The sequence below is a fragment of the Muscardinus avellanarius genome (genome assembly GCF_963383645.1).
Source record: "Muscardinus avellanarius genome assembly, chromosome: 5".
NCBI lineage: Eukaryota > Metazoa > Chordata > Mammalia > Rodentia > Gliridae > Muscardinus > Muscardinus avellanarius.
In genome coordinates this window covers 141,122,741-141,141,929 of record NC_137790.1, presented here as the reverse complement: position 1 = coordinate 141,141,929, position 19,189 = coordinate 141,122,741, and the positions used below count along the sequence as shown (strand labels likewise).

Sequence of the window (19,189 nt, the reverse complement as noted above, 5' to 3'; positions counted from 1 at the left end):
TCCCAGGATTGATACATTAATACTTTTTAAACTCCCTTCCCAATACCAGTACACTACTGGGGATGGAACCCAGGGGCATTCTACCTCCGAGCTATACCTCCAGCCCTATTTTTTATTCTTTATTTTGAAACTGGGTCTTACTGAGTTGCAGGGGACCTCATAAGTAGTTGAGGCTGGCCACAAACCACAATCCTCCAGTCTCAACCTCCCCAATGCTGGGATTACAAGCCTGTGCCATCACGCCAGGCTCATATCAATTTTATAAACTCCCTTTTCTCTTCCCCTGTGAGAACCTCTTCAGAGACCTAGACAGTGAAGCACATCTAAATGATTTTAGAGTCTCTTCCTTCCATAAGACAATAGCCAGGGAACTAAACACTGGTCCTCACAGAATGTAAGAGTATAACCGAGACGGTGGCTCCAGCCGCCTTCACTCTGGGCTTCATCTGGCCCTGTGCACCTTTTAATTATTTGAGAGTTCTAGAGTTCTTAATTATTTGAGAGTTCTAGAGTTCTTTCTAAATGCACTCTAAACTGGGCTGGGAACCCCAGTATTGGGGAGACAGACAGGAGGATCGCAGTTGGGCAGGCTTCAGCAACAGGCTCTCTGCAACTTAGTGATAACCTGTTTCAAAATAAAAATTAAATAGAACTGGGGGTGTTGCTCAGAGGGAAAAGGTTCCTGGCTTCTATCCCCAGTACCTCAAGAAAACAAAAAGCATTCTAATTATGAATACTGTGATTTCTTTGCTGTGTGCCTGAAATCAACTGAGAAAGAGAAATAATTAAATGGAGGTTCTAAAAACTTGAACTCTACAAACCGTCAGTAAAATGTGTTCAAGTGTGATTTTGTACTCCTCTAAGATCTTGTCTTTGGAGATAAGTTATATACTAACCAGAATAATAGGCTGAGGTTCTCATGAGGTTAGGTAAACCTTTGCTATCAGATGCAAAATTATAACAAATTAAAAATTAAAAAAGTTAAAAGTTAAAAATTAAAAGTTCAAAAACATTTGCATTTTAGTGGGGCATAGTTCTAGTTTTGTGTGCTAGAAATTTTAGATGGAACCCAGGCGCATTCTACCTCCGAACTATACCCTCGGCCCTAGTTTTTAGTCTTTATTTGGAAACAGGGTCTCACTGAGTTGCAAAGGGCCTCACTAAGTAGCTGAGGCTGGCCGTGAACCGCGATCCTCCTGTCTCAGCCTCCCAAATGCTGGGATTACAAGTGTGCGCCACCACACCCAGCTCCTGTTATTCTTTACTTTGAAACACTAAATTGCAGAGTACCTCACTAAATAGCTGAGAGCTTCCTGTCTTAGCCTCTTAAGTACTAGGATTACAAGCACAATCTGATTGTTTCTTTTTAATGAGATGTCTATAGCGAAAGAATTTGCTGAGTGCTCTATCTTTCTGGCAGGCTTACTTGCTATCATAGACCTCTGGCTGTTTTGTGGGGTTTGTTTGTTTGTTTGTTTGTTTGTTTGTTTGTTTGTTTTTGCAGGTCAGGGTCTTCGACCTCCGAGCTACACCCCCTGCCCTATGTTTTATTTATTTTGAAACCGGGTCTCACTGAGTTGCAGAGGGCCTCACTAAGTAACTGAGGCTGTCCGCGAATCGCGATCCTCCGGTCTCAGCCTCCTGAATGCTGAGATTACAAGTGTAAGCCACCACACCCGGCTCTTTGTTTTGTTTTTAAAGAGCAGAATCTGCTATCTTGCCAAGGCTGCCCTCAAACTCCTGGGCTCAAGCGGTCCTTATGCCTAGGCTGCCCACATAGCTGGGACTACAGGTGTGTGCCACTCCATCTAGTTCCCTTGGCTATTTCAATTACAGCGTTCTCCTTTTGTCTAGAGGGGATATATTCCAAGACACTCAGTGGGTGTCTGAAACTGCAGACACTGCCGAACCTCATGTTCTTATTCTATTCTGTACACACATAACAAATTTAATCCCTTTTTTATGTTTTGGGAAGAGGGACTAGGGATTGAATGCAGTGGTATGCTACCAGTGAGCAACACCCCCAGTTCTTTAAAAAGAATTTTGGATTTTATAACAAGATCTAAGTACGTTACCATGAGGGCCTTAAACCTGTGGACCCTTCTGTCTCAGTCTCCCAAACACAGGATTACAGGCCTGCGTCACCACCGAGGCTGTTTCCATTAACTAAGCACGTGCACGTGCCGTGGCCTTAGCTTTCGGGGGAGGAGTAGCAACTGCAAAATGAGCACAACTTTCATTTTCCTTCAAGATTCATTCTTTTGCAGAGCGTAGCAGCCTCAGCTGGTGTTTCTGATTTTCTTCTGTCCTTACTGAGGGCTTTCACCGCTTCATTTAAGGGAGGAATGTCGGTACTTCTCTTTGGTGTGATCAGGTTGCCAGCATGTAACTGTCATGTTCGGGCCACTGTGAGGTTGCGGGACATTGAGACAGTGTGACTGCAGTGAGCTGGCCTGAGGGACGTGGGGCTCCCGGAACACAGTGCAGTGTGAAACAGTTCTGTGTTTCCCTGAACTTTCTCATTAATGATTTTGGACTGGGGTTGATGAAGTAATTAGAACTAAAAAGCGAAGTCAGGGGTACGGTGTGAAAAGCACTGAGATTGCTTATTCATTTAACTTCTTTGTATTTTGCCTCTTTGTCTGTGCCACTGATACAGACTTAATGCGGCTCATAGACCGCAGTAGGCGGTCTGCTCCTTCTGCGTCCAGGGCAGTTCGCGTGATTGGCTGAGACTGCAGATGATCCGCTGTGTTTCTATCTTCTGTTTGCCTTTTGAGTTGCTGGGGTTTGAACCCAGAGCCTCATGAATCCTAGGCAAGCACTCCAACACTGAGCTACGTCCCAACACTACTGCTTTTCTTTTGGAATGACAAGACATTTTTTTCAGAAGAACTAGGATCAGCTTTTCTTTCTCACTTTATTTTGTAGTACTGGGGGTTGAACCCAGAGGCATTCTACCTCTAAGCTACACACCTAGCCCTATTTGTTTGTTTGTTTGTTTGTTTGTTTGCTTGCTTGCTTGCTTGCTTGCTTGCTTACTTATAGGGATTGAACCTTGAGGCATTTTACGTCTGAGTTACACCCCTAGCCCTATTTTTATTTTGAAACAGGGTCTTGCTGGGTTGCCACAGCAAGACCAACTTACAGGTCTAAAGCTGTCCTCCAACCTGTGATCCTCCTTTCTCAGCCTCCTAAGTACTAGGATTACGGGGATACATCATCATACAGGCAAGAATCTTACTTTAAAGTAAATCTAAGAGCCAGGCATGGTAACACACACCTATAATCCTAGTACTTGAGAGGCTGAGGCAGGAAAATCACAGGTTAGAGGCCAATCTCAGCAACGTAGTGAGGCCCTCAGGAACTTAGTTGAGATCCTGTTTCAAGGTAAAAAAGAGGGCTGGAGGTGTAGCTTGCAGGTAGAATGCTCCCAGGTTCCATCCCTAGTACCATCACACACACACACGAAGGAAGGAAGGAAGGAAGGAAAGGAGGGAGGGAGGAGAAGAGCTGTTAATTTTGTTTTCTTGCTTGGCTCTTTCTTTCTTTCTTTCTCTCTTTCTCTCTTTCTTTCTTTCTTTCTCTCTTTCTTTTTTTCTTTCTTTTTTTGTGGTACTGGGGATGGAACCCAGGGACTTTCTGCCTCCAGGTTATATTCCCAGACCTATTTTACTTTATTTGAAAACAGGGTCTCACTAAGTTGCTGAGAACCTCACTAAGTAGCTGAGGCTGGCTTCGAATCTCTGTGATCCTCCTGTCTCAGCCTCCCAAGCGCTGGGATTTGTTATGAGTATACACCACCGCGCCCTGCCCTTGTTTGGCTATTTCTGAAGGTCCATTTTACTATGATTCTTGAAATTTCTGATAGTAGTAATTTACTAGCAGCCCTTTTAGTCTTAGCCAGATTACTTAATTACAGGGGCTTTAAGGACAGTAAGACTAACTGGAAGCAGTGGCATAGGCCTGTAATCCCAGCTAAGCAGGAAGCTAAGGCAGGAAGATTGCAAGCTTTTTATTTTTTATTTTATTTATTTTTATTTTTTTGGTACTAAGGATTGAGTCCCGGGGCATTCTACCTGTGAACTATACCTCCAGCCTTATTTTTTAGTTTTTATTTTGAAACAGAGTCTCACAAGATGTTTGTGAGTCTTACTACTTGCTGAAGCTGTCCTCATACCTATGATCCTCCTCTCTCATCCTTCCAAGGGCTAGGATAACAAGCATGTGCCACTATGCCTGGCTAGGGAGTGAAAGCTTGACCAGGCCAGCCTCACCAAGTTAGTGAGACCCTGTCTCAAAATGAAAGATAAAACAGGTGGTGCACACTTGTAATCTCATTGCTTGGGAGGCTGAGATGGGAGGATCACAGATTCAAGTATAGCCTCAGTAATAAGACTCTCATCAACCTAGAGAGATCAGTAGGGCTGGGGGTATAGCTTGGAGGTACAATGACCCTGGGTTCAAAGCCCAATACTAAAAAAAAAAAAAAAAAAAAAAAAAAAAAGATTAAAAAGGCTGAGTGAGATTCTGTCACAGAATGAAAGGGCTGGGGTGTAGCTCAGTGGTAGAACACCCTTTGGTTTGGTCCCCATTATCCCTCTGGAAGGAGGGACGGGAGGGAAGACAGGCAGTCGTAAGCCTGTTTGAGGGGTTGCCGATGCTGTCAAGAAGCAAGGCCAGATGGCAGTCTCTCTACAAACTCCCTGTGAGCCCAGTGCCAGCAAATTTGTTTAGACTACCTTATATATCTTTTCATTAGAAGCCACCTCTTAGTGTGTTGTGGTGTAGGTTTGTAATCCCAGCGCTTGGGAGGCAGAGACGGGAGGATCACAGGTTCAAAGCCAGCCTTGGCAATTTAGCAAGGCTCTCAGCAACGTAGTGAGAACCTGTTTCCAAATAAGATATAAAATTGGTCTGGGGATATGGCTTGGAGATAAAATGCCTCTGGGTTCAATCTTTAGTACCTCAAAAAAAAAAAAAAAAGTCCTTATGGTAAAAAGATAGCCTACTTGGTTCTGTGTGCCTCGATGCATTGCAGCCTGGCTCTGTAACCCCTCCGGCACTCCCTGCACCGCGGCTGTACTGGCTCGTGTCAGCGCGTTCTCAGGTGGCGGGCGCTACTTATTTCTGAGCATCTAGTGAGATGACGCCTCTGAGGACTGCCTTTGTAAATGGTCAGTCGCTCTGTAAATAGATTGTCCTCTCTAATAAAAGCACCAGTTCTCAGCCACCAATAATATAATATGGCTGTCGCACCCTGTGCTTGGAAGAGTAAGGCAGCGAAGGGTCTGGCCGGCCTCAGTGTGCCTCGCACTTCCAGTGCTCACGGCGGGCTCTCTGCATTTGGATCCTGTCTCTGTGATTTTGTGGGAAATCTGTTCTGTCATACAACAATTGTATTTTTGTTTTTATATTTTATTTCTGATACTGGGCATTGAAACCCAGGAACATTCTACCTTGGAGATATACCCTCAGCCCTATTTTATTGTTTTATTTTTAAATAAAGCTGGGTGTGGTGGCGCACACTTGTAATCCCCACGCTTGGGAGGCTGAGACAGGAGGATCACGCAGGTTCGAAGCCAGCCGAGCTGGCTTAAGAGTCCCTGTTTCCAAATAAAAAAAGTATAAAAATGGGTCTGGGAGTGTAGCCCGGAGGTAGAAGGGTTTCCAGGAACCCCAGTACTAAAAAAAAAAAAAAAAAAAAAGTCTTGCTAGTTTGCTGAGAGTTTCACTATGTTGCTGAGGTTGTCCTGAACCTGCAATCCTCCTATCTCCAAACTAATATAGCACATAGCACACCCAGCTAGAATTGCTGTGTGTGTGTGTGTGTGTGTGTGTGTGTGTGTGTGTGTGTTTTACCAGGATTTAGCCCAAGAGCATTCTACTTTTGAGTTATACCCCCAGCCCTATTTTTTATTCTTTATTTTAATACAGGGTCTCATTAAGTTGCAGAGGGCTTCACTAAGTAGCTGAGGCTGGCCATGAACCTGTGACCCTCCTGTCTCCGCCGCCCAAGCACCGGGATCACTAGCATGTGGCAGCACGCCAGGCTGTGTGTATGTGTAGCGGTCATTGAATTTAGGGATGCTGTGAGCATACCTTCAGCCGTGCTGTATTGTTGAAACCAGGTCTCACTAGGTGGCTGAGGGCCTTGCTACATTGCTGAGACTGTCCGGGCCTGTGATTCTCCTGTTTGAGACACTCAGTTGTGCTCCGCTACATACAACTGGTTTGTAATTGTATTCTTAATACACAATGTAACTAGAACTAAGCTTGTGTTGGCAAACGTGTTCTTTTCATTTTCTATCTCCAAGTACCTTAAGAATTCTAGAAGGGAGCTAGGCGTGGTAGCACACACCTGTAATCCCAGTCCCTGGGAAACTGAAATTGGAGGATTTCAGGCTCAAGGCCAGCCTCGGCATCTTAGCAAGGTCTCTCAGCAATTAGCAAGACCCTGTTTCAAAATATAAAACCAAGCCGGGCATGATGGTGCATGCTTGTAATCCCACCATTCGAGAGGCAGAGACCAAAGGATCACAGTTCGCGGACAGCCTCAGCTGCTTAGTGAGGCCCTCTGCAACTTAGTGAGACCCTGTTTCAAATTAAAGGATAAAAAATAGAGCAGGGGAGCAGGACGCAGTGGTGCACGCTTGTAATCCCAGCATTCGGGAGGCCGAGACTGGAGGATCGCGGTTCGCGGACAGCCTCAGCTGCTTAGTGAGGCCCTCTCAGTGAGACTCGGTTTTAAAATTAAAGAATAAAGAAAATTGCACTGGGGGTGTAGCTTAGAGGTTGAATGCTCCTGGGTTCCATCCCCAGACCCGTCAAAAAAATAACAATAATAATAATAATAGGGCAGGGGGTGTAGCTTGGAGGTCAAATTCCCCTGGGTTTCATCCTGAGATCCGCGCAGAAAAAAATGTATGTATGTATGTATGTATGTATGTATGTATGTATATGTAAATACCATAGCTCAGATGTAGAATTAGAGAATTAGTCTGGTTTCAAATCCCCCCCACCCTGCGCCCTGAAAAAAAGAATCCCAGAGGGTTGGCTTTGAGATAACTAGTCCTCACTGGCTGACAGTCACAGAATGGAATGGCAAAGTCTAGGAGCAGCCAGTGAAGAAGGAATTAGAAGTATAGATATTGAGCCAGGCGTGGTGGCACACACTTGTGTAATCCCAGTACTTGGGGAGGCTGAGACAGGTGGATCACAGATTCATGGTCAGCCTCAGATACTTAGGCCCTCAGCAATTTAGTGAGATCCTGTTTCAAAATGAAGACAAAAAATAGGGCTAGGAGTTCAATCCCTAGTACTACGAGGAAAAAAAATGTAGATGTTGAATCCAGTAGCCCTCAAACCCAGAGATTGCTCTTCTGTAAAGCTCTTGAGATGGAATAAGGACTTCTGAAGTACATGTGTGGCGTGGTTGGGGCTCCACCTCCAGCCCGTTTTTGATTTTTGATATAGGTGTCACTAAGTTGCCCAGACTGGCCTCAAATCTGCAATCCTTCTTACTTAGCCTCCCAAGTACTAGGATTATAGGCATGCTCTACTGCTCTTGGTTTATATATTGTTTTTTGCAGCTTCACATGAAGACCCCTTGAAATATACTTCAGTACACATATGTGTGACTTTGCCAAGTGAGGGATTTGGGTTAGAGAGGTTTTAGCAGGTTTTAGTCTAATTTAAGCTTAACACTGCTGGAAAGCATATCTTGGATTTTAATTTCTAACTTATGGCACATCTTAAGGAGTTAGACTTAGTTAATCAGGCTTGTAGTCTTTATGGTACTTACACTTGAGTAGTTTAATCATTCAATATTTAAATAATGGATTAAAAATTCAAATGTAAGTCCAGGTGTGGTGGCACACGCTTGTAATCCCCGCGCTTGGGAGGCTGAGACAGGAGGATTGCACGGGTTCAAAGCCAGCCTCAGCTACTTAGTGAGGCTTTCAGCAACTTAGTGAGACCCTGTTTCCAAATAAAATATAAAATAGGTCTGGGAGTATAGCCCGGAGGTAGAAAAGCACTGGGTTCCACCCCCAGTACCACACACACAAAAGAAATTCAAATATGGGCCAGTCATGGTGACACATACTTGTAATCACAGTACTTGGAAGGCTGGGACAGGATCGCAGGTTTGAGGCCAGGTTCAGCTACTTAGGCCCTCCACAATTTAGTGAGACCCTGTTTCAAAGTAAAGAATAAGAAATAGGCCAGGCATGGTGGTGTACACTTGTAATCCCAGTACTTGGGAGGCTGCAACAGAAGGATCGAACAGGTTCAAAGCCAGCCTCAACAACTTAGTGAGACCTTGTTTTCAAATAAAATATAAAATAGGTCTGGGAGTGTAGCTTATAAGTAGAAAGCCTCTGGTTTCCATCCCATGTATATACCACCAAAGAGAAAAAGAATAAAAAACAGGGCTGGGGGTGTAGCTGGGGTAGATGCTCCTGGGTTCAAGCCTCAATAGCACACACACCAAAAAAAAAGTTTCAATGTGTGAAGATGGTAGATAATAATAGTTAAGAATGGATATTTGAAGCCGGGTGTGGTGGTGCACGCTTGCAATCCCACCATTCAGGAGGCTGAGACCAGAGGATCGCAGTTCATGGACAGTCTCAGTTACTTAGGCCCTTCTAACTCGGTGAGACCCTGTTTCAAATATAAAAACAGTAGCCAGGTGTGGTGGTGCACGCTTGTAATCCCAGCATTTGAGAGGCTAAAACTGGAGGATTGTGATTCACGAACAGCTTCAGCTACTTAGGGAGGCCCTCTGCAACTTAGACCCTGTTTCAAAATAAAGAATAAAAATAGGACGAGGTGTAGCTCGGAGGTCGAATGCCCCTGGGTTCCACCCCCAGATCCAATAAATAAATAAATAAAATAACCACTAAAAAAAATAGGGCTGGGGGTATAGTTCAGAGGTACAATGCCTCTGGGTTCCATCCCCATTACCGCTGGGGTGGGGGGGAGAGGAATGGATATCTGAAAGAGGGACATCGTGGTGCACGCTTGTAATCCTAGTACTTGGGAGGCTGAGACAGGAGGATCTGGATTCACGGATAGCCTCAGCTACTTAGGCCCGCTGCAACTTAGTGAGACCCTGTTTCAAAATAAAGAATAAAAAATTGGGCTGGGGGTTGTAGATTGGAGGTAGAATGCCCCTGTATTCCACCCCCAGTTACACACACACACACACTTTAAAAAGGGAAGAGACAGGAAGAGTGCAAGTTCAAGGCCAGCCTCAACAATTGAACAAGACCCTCTGCAGCTTAGCAAATGTTTAAAAAAAAGGGTCGGGCTCTGGGTGTAGCTTGGTGGTAATGTTCCCCTGGGTTCAATACCCAGCACTACAAAAAGAAAAAGAAAAATGAGCCTCTGCTAGGCACAGTGGCGCACACCTATAATCTCAGCTACTCAGGAGGCTGCTGGAGGAGGATCGTGAGTTCAAGGCCAGTCTGGACAAAAAAGACTAGGGATATAGTTCAGTGGAAGAGTGCTTGCTGTGGTTCAGTCTGCAGGACTGCAGAGAGAGAAGTCGACCAAGAGCGGACAGCCACAGAAAGTCATCTTGTCATTCACCCACCTGTTCTCCACCCGTCTCCCCACAGGTGACCGCCCTAGGAGACCGGGCAGGTAGCTGCGGTGTAAGATCTGGAGAAAGGGTCAGGCAGGATGGGAGGGCACCGTGTACATATGTCACGTCTGTGCTCGGTAGATCTGGGCTTCCTGTGTTTGGGAATAGCTAAGGAATCAAATTATAGACAGACCTGATTGTTCTGATTCCGATTTTTCTTGTGACTGTTTATTCTTATTCCAACAACTGGCTAATCTTATCAGTGATGTGACATTCTCTATTCTGCGACAGTGATTGCTGCTAGCCAGGGGTCTGTCCACTTGAGAGTTGAAATGCTGCCTGATTCGTAGGGTCTGTAAGAGGAAGACATTGTTGCCTCTTCACAGAGGCGAAGGGAACCTCCACGTTGACGTACCGTGGGACTCCAGCAGGGGGCGCTGCCTGCTGTCCACAAAAGCCCATCTGTCCACAGCTACCGGAACGGCATGCTGTTAGCTGAGAAGTATGAAGTGCTCCTTGCCTTAGGAATTTAAGAATCTACTGAGGTCTCTACCTGGCGAAATCAGAATTTGCAGCTGGCTGGTTCCTTGTCGCCTTGCTCCAGTGGCTGCTCCTGTTCCCTGTTCAAATGGTCGCCACAGGCATTATGGATTGGGTGGACAGACATGTGCTGTGACAGCAGTACCCTCCTCCAGAGCCTCTGCGCACTCAGCATGCTGGCCCTGTGGGAGCAGTCGCTTCTGCTCAGTCTCCATTCAGTAACAGTTTATTAAGCCCCTTTTCTGTGCCAGACACTGTTTGGTACAGATAATACAGCCTCAACAAAATTCAGACTGTATTCTTACTATCTGGACCAGAAATTCGACAACTAATACAAAGTGCTAGCAGTGACACGCTGTCGTCGATAAGCTTCTGCTGTGTGTGGTGGCCTTTCCCTGGGAAAGCGTAGTTTTTGAGGAGCGTGGCATGGGTTGTGAGGTGTCCCTCCAGGCCAGCAAGGGAGGAGAAGCAAGTGGCTCTTTGACCTTGCCACGTCTCGCCTGTGAGACTAGCTCTTTCTGAGTATTAGGATTTGAAATAATCAGTTTGTTGAGCCATCACTCTCTATTCCATGCTCAGCTTTTTAATGTGTGCTTACTTACATGATCTCGACAACCGCTCTGTGAAGTAGGTCCTGTCAGCCACACTCCACAGATGAGGACACCTAAAGACAAGTTCAGGACCCACCGGGCATGGTGGTGCACGCTTGTAATCCCAGTACTTGGGAGGCGGAGACAGGAGGATCACGGGCTCGTGGCCAGCCTCGGCAACTTAGTGAGGCCCTCTGCAACTTAATGAGACCCTGTTTCAAAATAAAAAATGAAAAATAGGGCACGGGGTGGAGCACAAAAGTGTAATGCCCCTGAGTTCAAGACCTTGCTGAAGGTCATGGAGTGGACATAGGATTCAAATGTAGGGAACTTGGCCTAGAGTCTGTGTCTTAAATGACACGATGTTCTGTCTCTGGGTGTGGACGGGGACATCGCGACCAGCCTTTGCATTGGGAGAGCTTGATGAAGCGATGCTTCACTGGTCCTCTGCCTGGTGAATCCCGAAGCTCGAGTGCCTGGCCCTAATGCCGACTCAGCTGAAGTTGGTGACAGGCAGAAGGTCCTGTCTCTGTAGTCCCAGTTGAATCCAACTCTGGCCTTTGTCAGATGAATGGTCTGGGCTTTCTGAACATGATGCCTCATTTGTAAAGTGGAAATGTAACTTCTTGGGATTGTAGGGGATCAGTAAGACAATGTACTTGGGAGTTGCTGGTTCTGAGTAAGCACTTAAATGTTAGCAGTTTTTAATTGGTATATTATAGTCATGCCTTGATGAGGTGAAAGGTAACAGGCATACATGTACACATTACTTATCTATCCCTTCACCAATCCCCCATCCCGTCCCCTCCCGCCTTAGGAATCAGCATTGTCTTCTAGCCTTAAGAACAAGCCAGGAAACAATTTCTGACCAGATTCTAAGACCTAGATAGGTGGGCAGTTTTCATTTGGTTTTGACAAGTCAATAATCTTATTCTGTGTATTTCTCTTGACTCTCTTGGTGTGAAAAGCAGAGAGGTAAAGCATTATTTGACAGATGTGTGGATTCAAGCAAGAAACTGAGGTCCAGTTGCAAAGAAATGGCTTGTGTAAGTCAGAGCCCTGTCTGAGGAGACACAGAGGACCCTAGAGGGCGGAGAATGAATACAGCGCAGGGGCTAGTTCCAGAGTCGAATCTCGGTTAGTTCACTTACAGGTGTGGGTGAGGGTCCCTTGTTAGTAGGCAGAGATCTTCTCCCTCTTGTTCCAAACCATACCTGCTGGCTCATGTTTATTAAACAAAGCATATTTTTTTCTAGATGTGAAATAGAATTCGTGACTTGTCCAAAGTAGAGAGGCAAGGGATCTTGGAACTACAGGCTTGTTAAGCCCCCTCTCCCAACTGTCCTGCACCACACCCTCCCAAAGGCGTATCTGCCGGTGATTGCCCCGGCTGGGGGGGGGCTCAGTCCATGGGCTCCAGGCCAGAGTGGCGCTGCTTTGACCATCACCACCACCGCTGCCGCTGGCCGTTGGGTTTCCTGCTCTGACAAAGCATATGCTGTGAAGCGTTCACCTTCCTCCTTCCTTCCTATCTCCCGTGTTGACCTCTTTCTCCGGGTGCTTTTTGCCATGCAGCCAGTGTTCCAAAGAAAATTTTTAGACACCAAAGTTGTAGACCTTATTGCTTCTCCAAGGAGATGGGAGTCAGCCATGGAAAAGAAGACAATTGAGAGGGCTCCTGTGCCTCTCTGCTTCAGAGGGAAGTTTACTCTTGATAGTATGCCAGCTCCTGAGCCAGGCGAGGGACTTGCTGGGACGCAGGAGAGTGTGCTACCTGACCACTGGAGGAGTAGACTGGACCCAGCCTGCTGGCTGGCCTTGGAGCAGAAGAGCGCTGCCTCCACTCCCCTTCCTGCGCTTGGGCTCGCTCTGCCGCACCTCCCCAACTGTGGCTTCAAACAGCCACCTCCTTTGACTGACATAGCTCACTCTTTGTAAAATGTTCATCTTGGGGACCGGACAGGCTCTCTGTGCCTTCCTGCCTCTCCTTTTCTCCGAGGATTGATGTTGAACGGCTTTTGTCTTTTTCTTTACAGGGAACTCTAATGATTCATGACCAAGAGGTCACCCTTGAGTATTTACCAAGCCCGGATTTTTGGTACTGCAAAGGAGTAAGTATGAGGATTTTTATTTATTTATTTATTTATTTATTTATTTTTATTTTATTTATTTATTTATTTTTTTGGTGGTACTGGGGTTCCTGGAAACCCTTCTAACTCCGGGCTACACTCCCAGACACACACACACACACACACACATATATATATATATATATATATATATATATATTTTTTTTTTTTTTTTTTTTTTTTTTTTTTTGTGGGTCTGGGGATGGAACTCAGGGGCATTCTACCTCCGAGATATACCCCCTGCCCTATTTTTTATTCTTTATTTTGAAACCGGGTCTCATTGAGTTGCAGAGGGCCTCACTACGTAGCTGAGGCTGTCTGCGAACCGCGATCCTCCGGTCTCAGCCTCCCGAATGCTGGGATTACAAGCGTGCGCCACCACGCCCGGCTTTATTTTTTTATTTTTTTATTTTTTTTGGAAACAGGGTCTCTTAAGCCAGCAAGGCTGGCTTCGAACCTGCGCGATCATCCTGTCTCCACCTCCCAATCGCGGGGATTACAAGCATGCGCCACCATGCTTGGCTAAGAATTCATTTCTTTAGCAGTAAATAATAACAATTAGCAGTAAATAATAACAAATAGCAGTAAAGAATAGCAATTACCCTTATAACCACTTCTCAGTTACTCTTTGACAGTTTTTATAAAGGATTTGTGTTTGAAAAGTACATTTAGCTAGGAGTTGAGGCACACACTTGTAATCCCAGTACTTGGGAAGGCTGAGACAGGAGGATCACAGGTTCAAGCCCCCCACCTCAGTAACTTAGTAAGATCCTCTGCAACTTAGACTCTGTTTCAAAAATAAATGAATAAAATCAGGTTTGGAGTGTAGCTCAGACATAGAATGCCCCTGGCTTCCATCCCCAGTACCACAAAAAAAAAAAATTTTTTTTTTTAAAGCTGGCTGCAGTAGCACCTGCATGTAATACCAGTACTTGGAAGACCCAGACAGCCAAACAGGAGAATCACAGATTTGAGACCAGCATCCTGGAACTTAGTGAGACCTGGTTTCAAAATAAAAAGGGTTGGGATAAGCCAAGTGTGGTGGCACGCGCTTGTAATTCTAATACTTGGGAGGCTGAAACAGGAGGATCCCAGGTTTGTGACCAGCCTGAGCAATTTAGTGAGGCCATCTGCAAATTAATGAGACTGTTTCAAAATAAAATTTAAAAAAAAAAGGGCTGGGGATGTAGCTCAGAGGTAGAATGCCCTGGGTTCAACCCCTAGTGCCAAAAATAATAGTGAGTGAGTTCTGTGGCACTTAAATGACACCTACTGTGGTTAGGGTCTTGACTCTGCCGTTTGCCAGTTGGACTGTATATGTCACAAGAGTTCTGATATAGTGACCACACACACACACACACACACACACACGCCAAGTTCCAGTGGTTTAAAGCAACAAACATGAGCTGGGCGTGGTGGTGCACGCTTATAATCCCACCATTTGGGAGGCTGAGACAGGAGGATCATAGATTTGAGAACAACCTCAGCAAGTAGTGAGACTCTCATCAACCTAGAGAGACCCTGTTTCAAAATAGAAGTAAAATAGAGCTGGGGTATAGCTCGGGGATAGAATACCTCTGGGTTCAATCCCCAGTACCCCCTCTCAAAAAAAAAAAGAAAAAGAAAAAAAAAAGAAAAGGTATTTCTCAAACAGTAGCTCAGCAGATCCCGTTTTCTAGCTTTGATCAGTTTGGGGGAGTGGCGGGGGTGGTGAGCAGATTCTTGACTTTGAGAGGACCTGGGGTAGAGTTTGTTTCTTTCACGTTTTGGTAAGTGTTGCTGTGTTGGTATTTATAAGGTTTTCCCCCCGTTCCTGATTAATTCTTCCCTATTTCTCCGTAGTGTAAGACCAGTATTGGTGGGCATCGATCTTCGTGTTCGTTCTGCAAGTGCCCAAGGGAAGGTAAGCAGAAGTGGCGGTGGTGGGTTTTATTTTATTGTATTTTATTTTTGGCACTGGGGATTGAACCCAGAGGCATTCTACCTCTGAGCTAAACCCCTATCCTGATTTTATTTCTTATTTGGAAGCAGGGTCTCACTAAGTTGCCAAGAGCCTCACTAAGCTGTCAAGGCTGTCTTCAGACCTGCGACTCTCCTGCCTCAGCCTCCCAAGTACTGGGATTCCAAGTGTGGACTGCCACACCCTGCTGGTGGTGTTTATTTTATGCACTGAACAGAACAAATTTCATGCCTGCTTTGATTGGGAGAGTTGGCATCCCTAAATGCAAGTTGATCTATAAAACATTTTCTTCTTTTTCTTTTTGGTTCTGTGGACTGAACCCAGGGACATTCTGTCTCTGAGACCTATTTTTTATTGTTTTGAAACAGGGTCTGCATTGTAGAAGGCCTAAATTGCTGAGGCTGACCACAAACCTGCAATCCTCCTGTGCTAGGATTGTAGCATGTGCTGCCTCGCCCGGCTCCTCCAGCCCTTGTTAATGTTTGTTTCATTTTGATACGGTCTCACCGAGCTCTGAGTCTGGACACAAACCTGCAGTCCTCTTAGCTTCCCAAAGGCTGGGATGCCAGTCATGTGGCACCATATTCCTGTTCTATAAGGTGTGTGTGTGTGTGTGTGTGTGTGTGTGTGTGTGTGTGTGTGTGTTGCTGACGATTGAACCCAGGGGCATTCTACCTCTGAGCTATAACCCCAGCCTGTTTTATTTTTAGTTTGTTTGTTTGTTTGTTTGTTGGTTGGTTGGTTGGTTGGTGGTACTGGGGTTCCTGGAAACCCTTCTTTCTACCTCCGGGTTACACTCACAGACAGATATATATATATATATATATATATATTTTTTTTTTTTTTTTTTTTTTTTTTTTTTAAACAGGGTCTCTTAAGCCAGCGCACGCGGCTGGCTTCGAACCCGCGCGATCCTCCTGTCTCCGCCTCCGCCTCCCAAGCGCGGGGATTACAAGCGTGCACCACCACGCCTGTCATATTTTATTTTTATTTTGAAACAGGACCAGGTTTGGTGGCACATTCTTGTAATCTAGTACTTGGGAGGCTGAGACAGGAGAATTGTAGTTCAAGGACAGCTACAGCAAGTAGTGAGATCTATCAACCTAATGAGACCCTGTATTGAAATAAAAATAAAGTAGTGCTGTGGCCTGGGACTGTAGCTTGGAGTTGGAATTTTCCTGGAATTCAAATCCTGGTACCAAAAACAAAACAGAAAAAACGAAGTCTAACTAGGTTGATGAGAATCTCACTACTTGATTAGGTTGTTCACAAGCCTGTGATCCTCCTGTCTCAGACTCCCAAGTACTAAGATTATAGCATACACCACCATGCCCAGCTTCTGTAAAACTCTTAAGTTAGATTTGTTGTCTAACTTCATCTGACCTGATAGTAAATGACATTTAGAGGTCCACCAGAGGAAAGAGATGGGATGTAGTTTCCTCACGCTAAAAGGCTAAATGGGCTGCTGAGCAGAGTCACTAGAATTGTTGCTTAGAATACATGACACATCCTATAATACCAGCACTTGGGAAGCTGAGATACAGGAGGATCGCAGATTCAAGACCAGCCTCAGCAACTTAGCAAAACTCTCAGCAACCTGGCAAGACCCTGTTTGAAAGCAAAAAATAAAGAGGGTGTAACTTGAAGGTAGGATGCCTGAGTTCAGTCCCCAGTACCACACACACTACATTGAAGTATTTGGGTTTAAAGAGAGCGTGTCTGGGACCATGTGAAGCAGCACACACCTGTGAGCCCAGCCGCTTTGGAGACTTGGGAGGTTCAAGGCCAGCACGGGCAGTTTGATGAGACCCTGTCTCAAATAGAAATTTTACAAAAAGTGCTGGAGATGTATGTCATTCTGTGGTAGAGAGCACCTTCCTAGGGTCTGCAAGGGCCCGAGTTCAGTCCCCAGCTCTGCCCTAAACACGGAGTCTACAGTGCATCAATCTGTTGTTACATACACTCTTCTTAGTAGTTACTGAGAACCATTTACATATTGTTTTCCAGTTTACACTATTTGGAAGCATTTTAGGATCTTCATCAGAAAAACAGTAAATAACAGTTAATTTTTTTTTTTTTTTTTTTTTTTTTGGTGGTACTGGGGTTCCTGGAAGCCCTTCTACCTCTGGGCTACACTCCCAGACCTATTTCTATATTTTTTATTTAGAAACAGGGTCTCCTAAGCCAGCGTGCGCGGCTGGCTTCAAACCTGCGCGATCCTCCTGTCTCCGCCTCCCAAGCGCGGGGATTACAAGCGTGCGCCACCACGCCCGGCAACAGTTAAAATATTAACAGGAGAAAATAATTGAGTTTGGGGAAATATGTTACTTTTATAAAGGAATAAACCTATTAGCCTTGCTAGGTACAGTGGTACATGCCTGTAGCCACAGCTACTCAGGAGGCAGAGGCAGGAGGATTGCAAGTTTGAGGTCATATACACTTGTAATCCAGTACTTGGGAGGCTGAGATAGGAGGATCATATGTTAATAGCCAGCCTCAGCTACTTAATGAGGCCCTCTACAACTTAGTAAGACCCTGTTTCCAAATAAAGAAAAAAAATTGGGGCTGAGGGTGTAGCTCAGAGGTAGAATGCCCCTGGGTTCAATCCTTAGATTCTTAGTATTACCACAAAAAATAAAAAGCGCGCGCGCGTGCGTGTGTGTGTATCTGGGGGTATAGCTCAGAGGTAGAACACCCCTGGGTTCCATCCCTAGTGCTACAAAAAGTTAAAATTAAAATGGAGCCGGACATGGTAGCACAGATGGGAGGCTGAGATGAGGATCACAGGTTCACTCACAGCCTCAGCAATTTCAACCATGTTTCAGAATAGAAAAAAATTAAAAGGGGCAGGAAAGTAGCTCAGTAGCAGAGCGCTTGCCTAACTGGTGTGAGGTCATGGGTTTTGTCCTCGATACCATAAAAGACAAACCTACCAATTTATCAAGCATGTAACCTTTCTAATTGAATTTTATATACTAGTTCTGCATAGTTATGAGGTACAGGATAATAACTTGATGTTTATATGCATTGTGAAAACACATACTTTTAGGTTTTCAGAGACCATCAGAGGCACGCAGGCAGCAGCCCCGTGGTCATGCTGCATGCCTGTTGCTGCTGCTGTCCCTAAGAAGCCCAGGGCAAACAGTGCGGCCTGGGCTCGGGCCTCCTGTGAAGGGCCTGTTCTGAGGTTAGAGTTGGACGTTGGCCGACAGCACAGCTTCTACTTGTTCGCGAGGTCTTGAGGCAAGCAAGCATCCAGACACCGCATGGGGGAGAGTCACACCAGCACGTGCGAAGGGAGATGAACGGCTGAAGGTTTTAGCCTGATCGGCACTTCACATTGAGCAGGGTTGGCTCCTCGAGCTACTGTTTGTTTCTTGAACCTGAACACAGGGCCTCACCTGCTAGGCAAGTGCTATACCACTGAGCTACATCTCAGCCCTTGTTAGATTTTATTTTGAAACAGGGTCTTGCTAAGTTGCTCAGGCTGGACTCAATCTTGGGGTCTTATGCTCTTTTAACAAATCAGTAGAAAACCCTTGGGTATTCTACTTAATAAGGTGGCTAAGACCTTTTTTTTTCTTTGACCTGCATGGTGGTGCACACTAGCTGGCTGAGGTATCTTAGCATAAAAACAAATAAAGCCTATATTTACTAATCACCTGTAACTGCTATTAAGTAATCTCTCTGTGGTGACACACACCTATAATTGTAGTCCATGGGAGGCAAAAACAAGAAGATTGCAGGTTCAAAGCCAGCTGCAGCAATTTAGTGAGGCTGTCAACCTATCAAGACTCTTTTTTTCAAATAAGAAATAAAACTGGTCTGGGCATATAACTCAAGAGGTTGACTGCCTGTGGGTTCAGTCCCCAATAACTAGCATGCACGCACGCACACACACACACACACACACACACACACACACTATATCTAGATATACATATATTATCCTGCCATAAAAGGAAAGTTGTTTTGGTTTTTTTGTTTGTTTAGTTTTTAGTGCTGGTGATTGAACCAGGAGCATTTCACATCTGAACTACATCCCCAGTTTTTTTCTTTTTCTTTTTCTTTTTTTTTTTTTCTTTTTCTTTTTTTTTTTTTTTTTTTTTTTTTTTTTTGGTGGTACTGGGGTTCCTGGAAGGACGTCCGGGCTACACTCCCAGACCTATTTTTACATTTTTATTTGGAAACAGGGCCTCCTAAGCCAGCGCGCGCGGCTGGCTTTGAACCTGCGTGATCCTCCTGTCTCTGCCTCCCAAGCCGCGGGGATTACAAGCGTGCGCCACCACGCCTGGCTCTTTTATTCTTTATTTTGAAATGGTCTCACTAAGTTGTGGAGGGCCTCACTAATAGCTGAGGCTGGCTGCAAACCTATGATCCT

General features: G+C 45.3%; 1 protein-coding gene across 2 annotated transcripts in view; it reads left to right on the top strand.

Annotated features, from left to right (window-relative positions):
- Nucleotides 1-19,189, top strand: part of RBM6 (RNA binding motif protein 6) — a gene marked incomplete at both ends in the record, with an annotated part of 108,135 nt that overhangs the window by 63,352 nt on the left and 25,594 nt on the right. For both annotated transcript variants that reach the window (XM_080695856.1, XM_080695855.1), the window contains 2 exons: nucleotides 12,756-12,830; nucleotides 14,691-14,751. In XM_080695856.1, coding sequence (XP_080551982.1) covers nucleotides 12,756-12,830; nucleotides 14,691-14,751 — 136 coding nt within the window. The remainder of the gene's footprint in view (nucleotides 1-12,755; nucleotides 12,831-14,690; nucleotides 14,752-19,189) is intronic.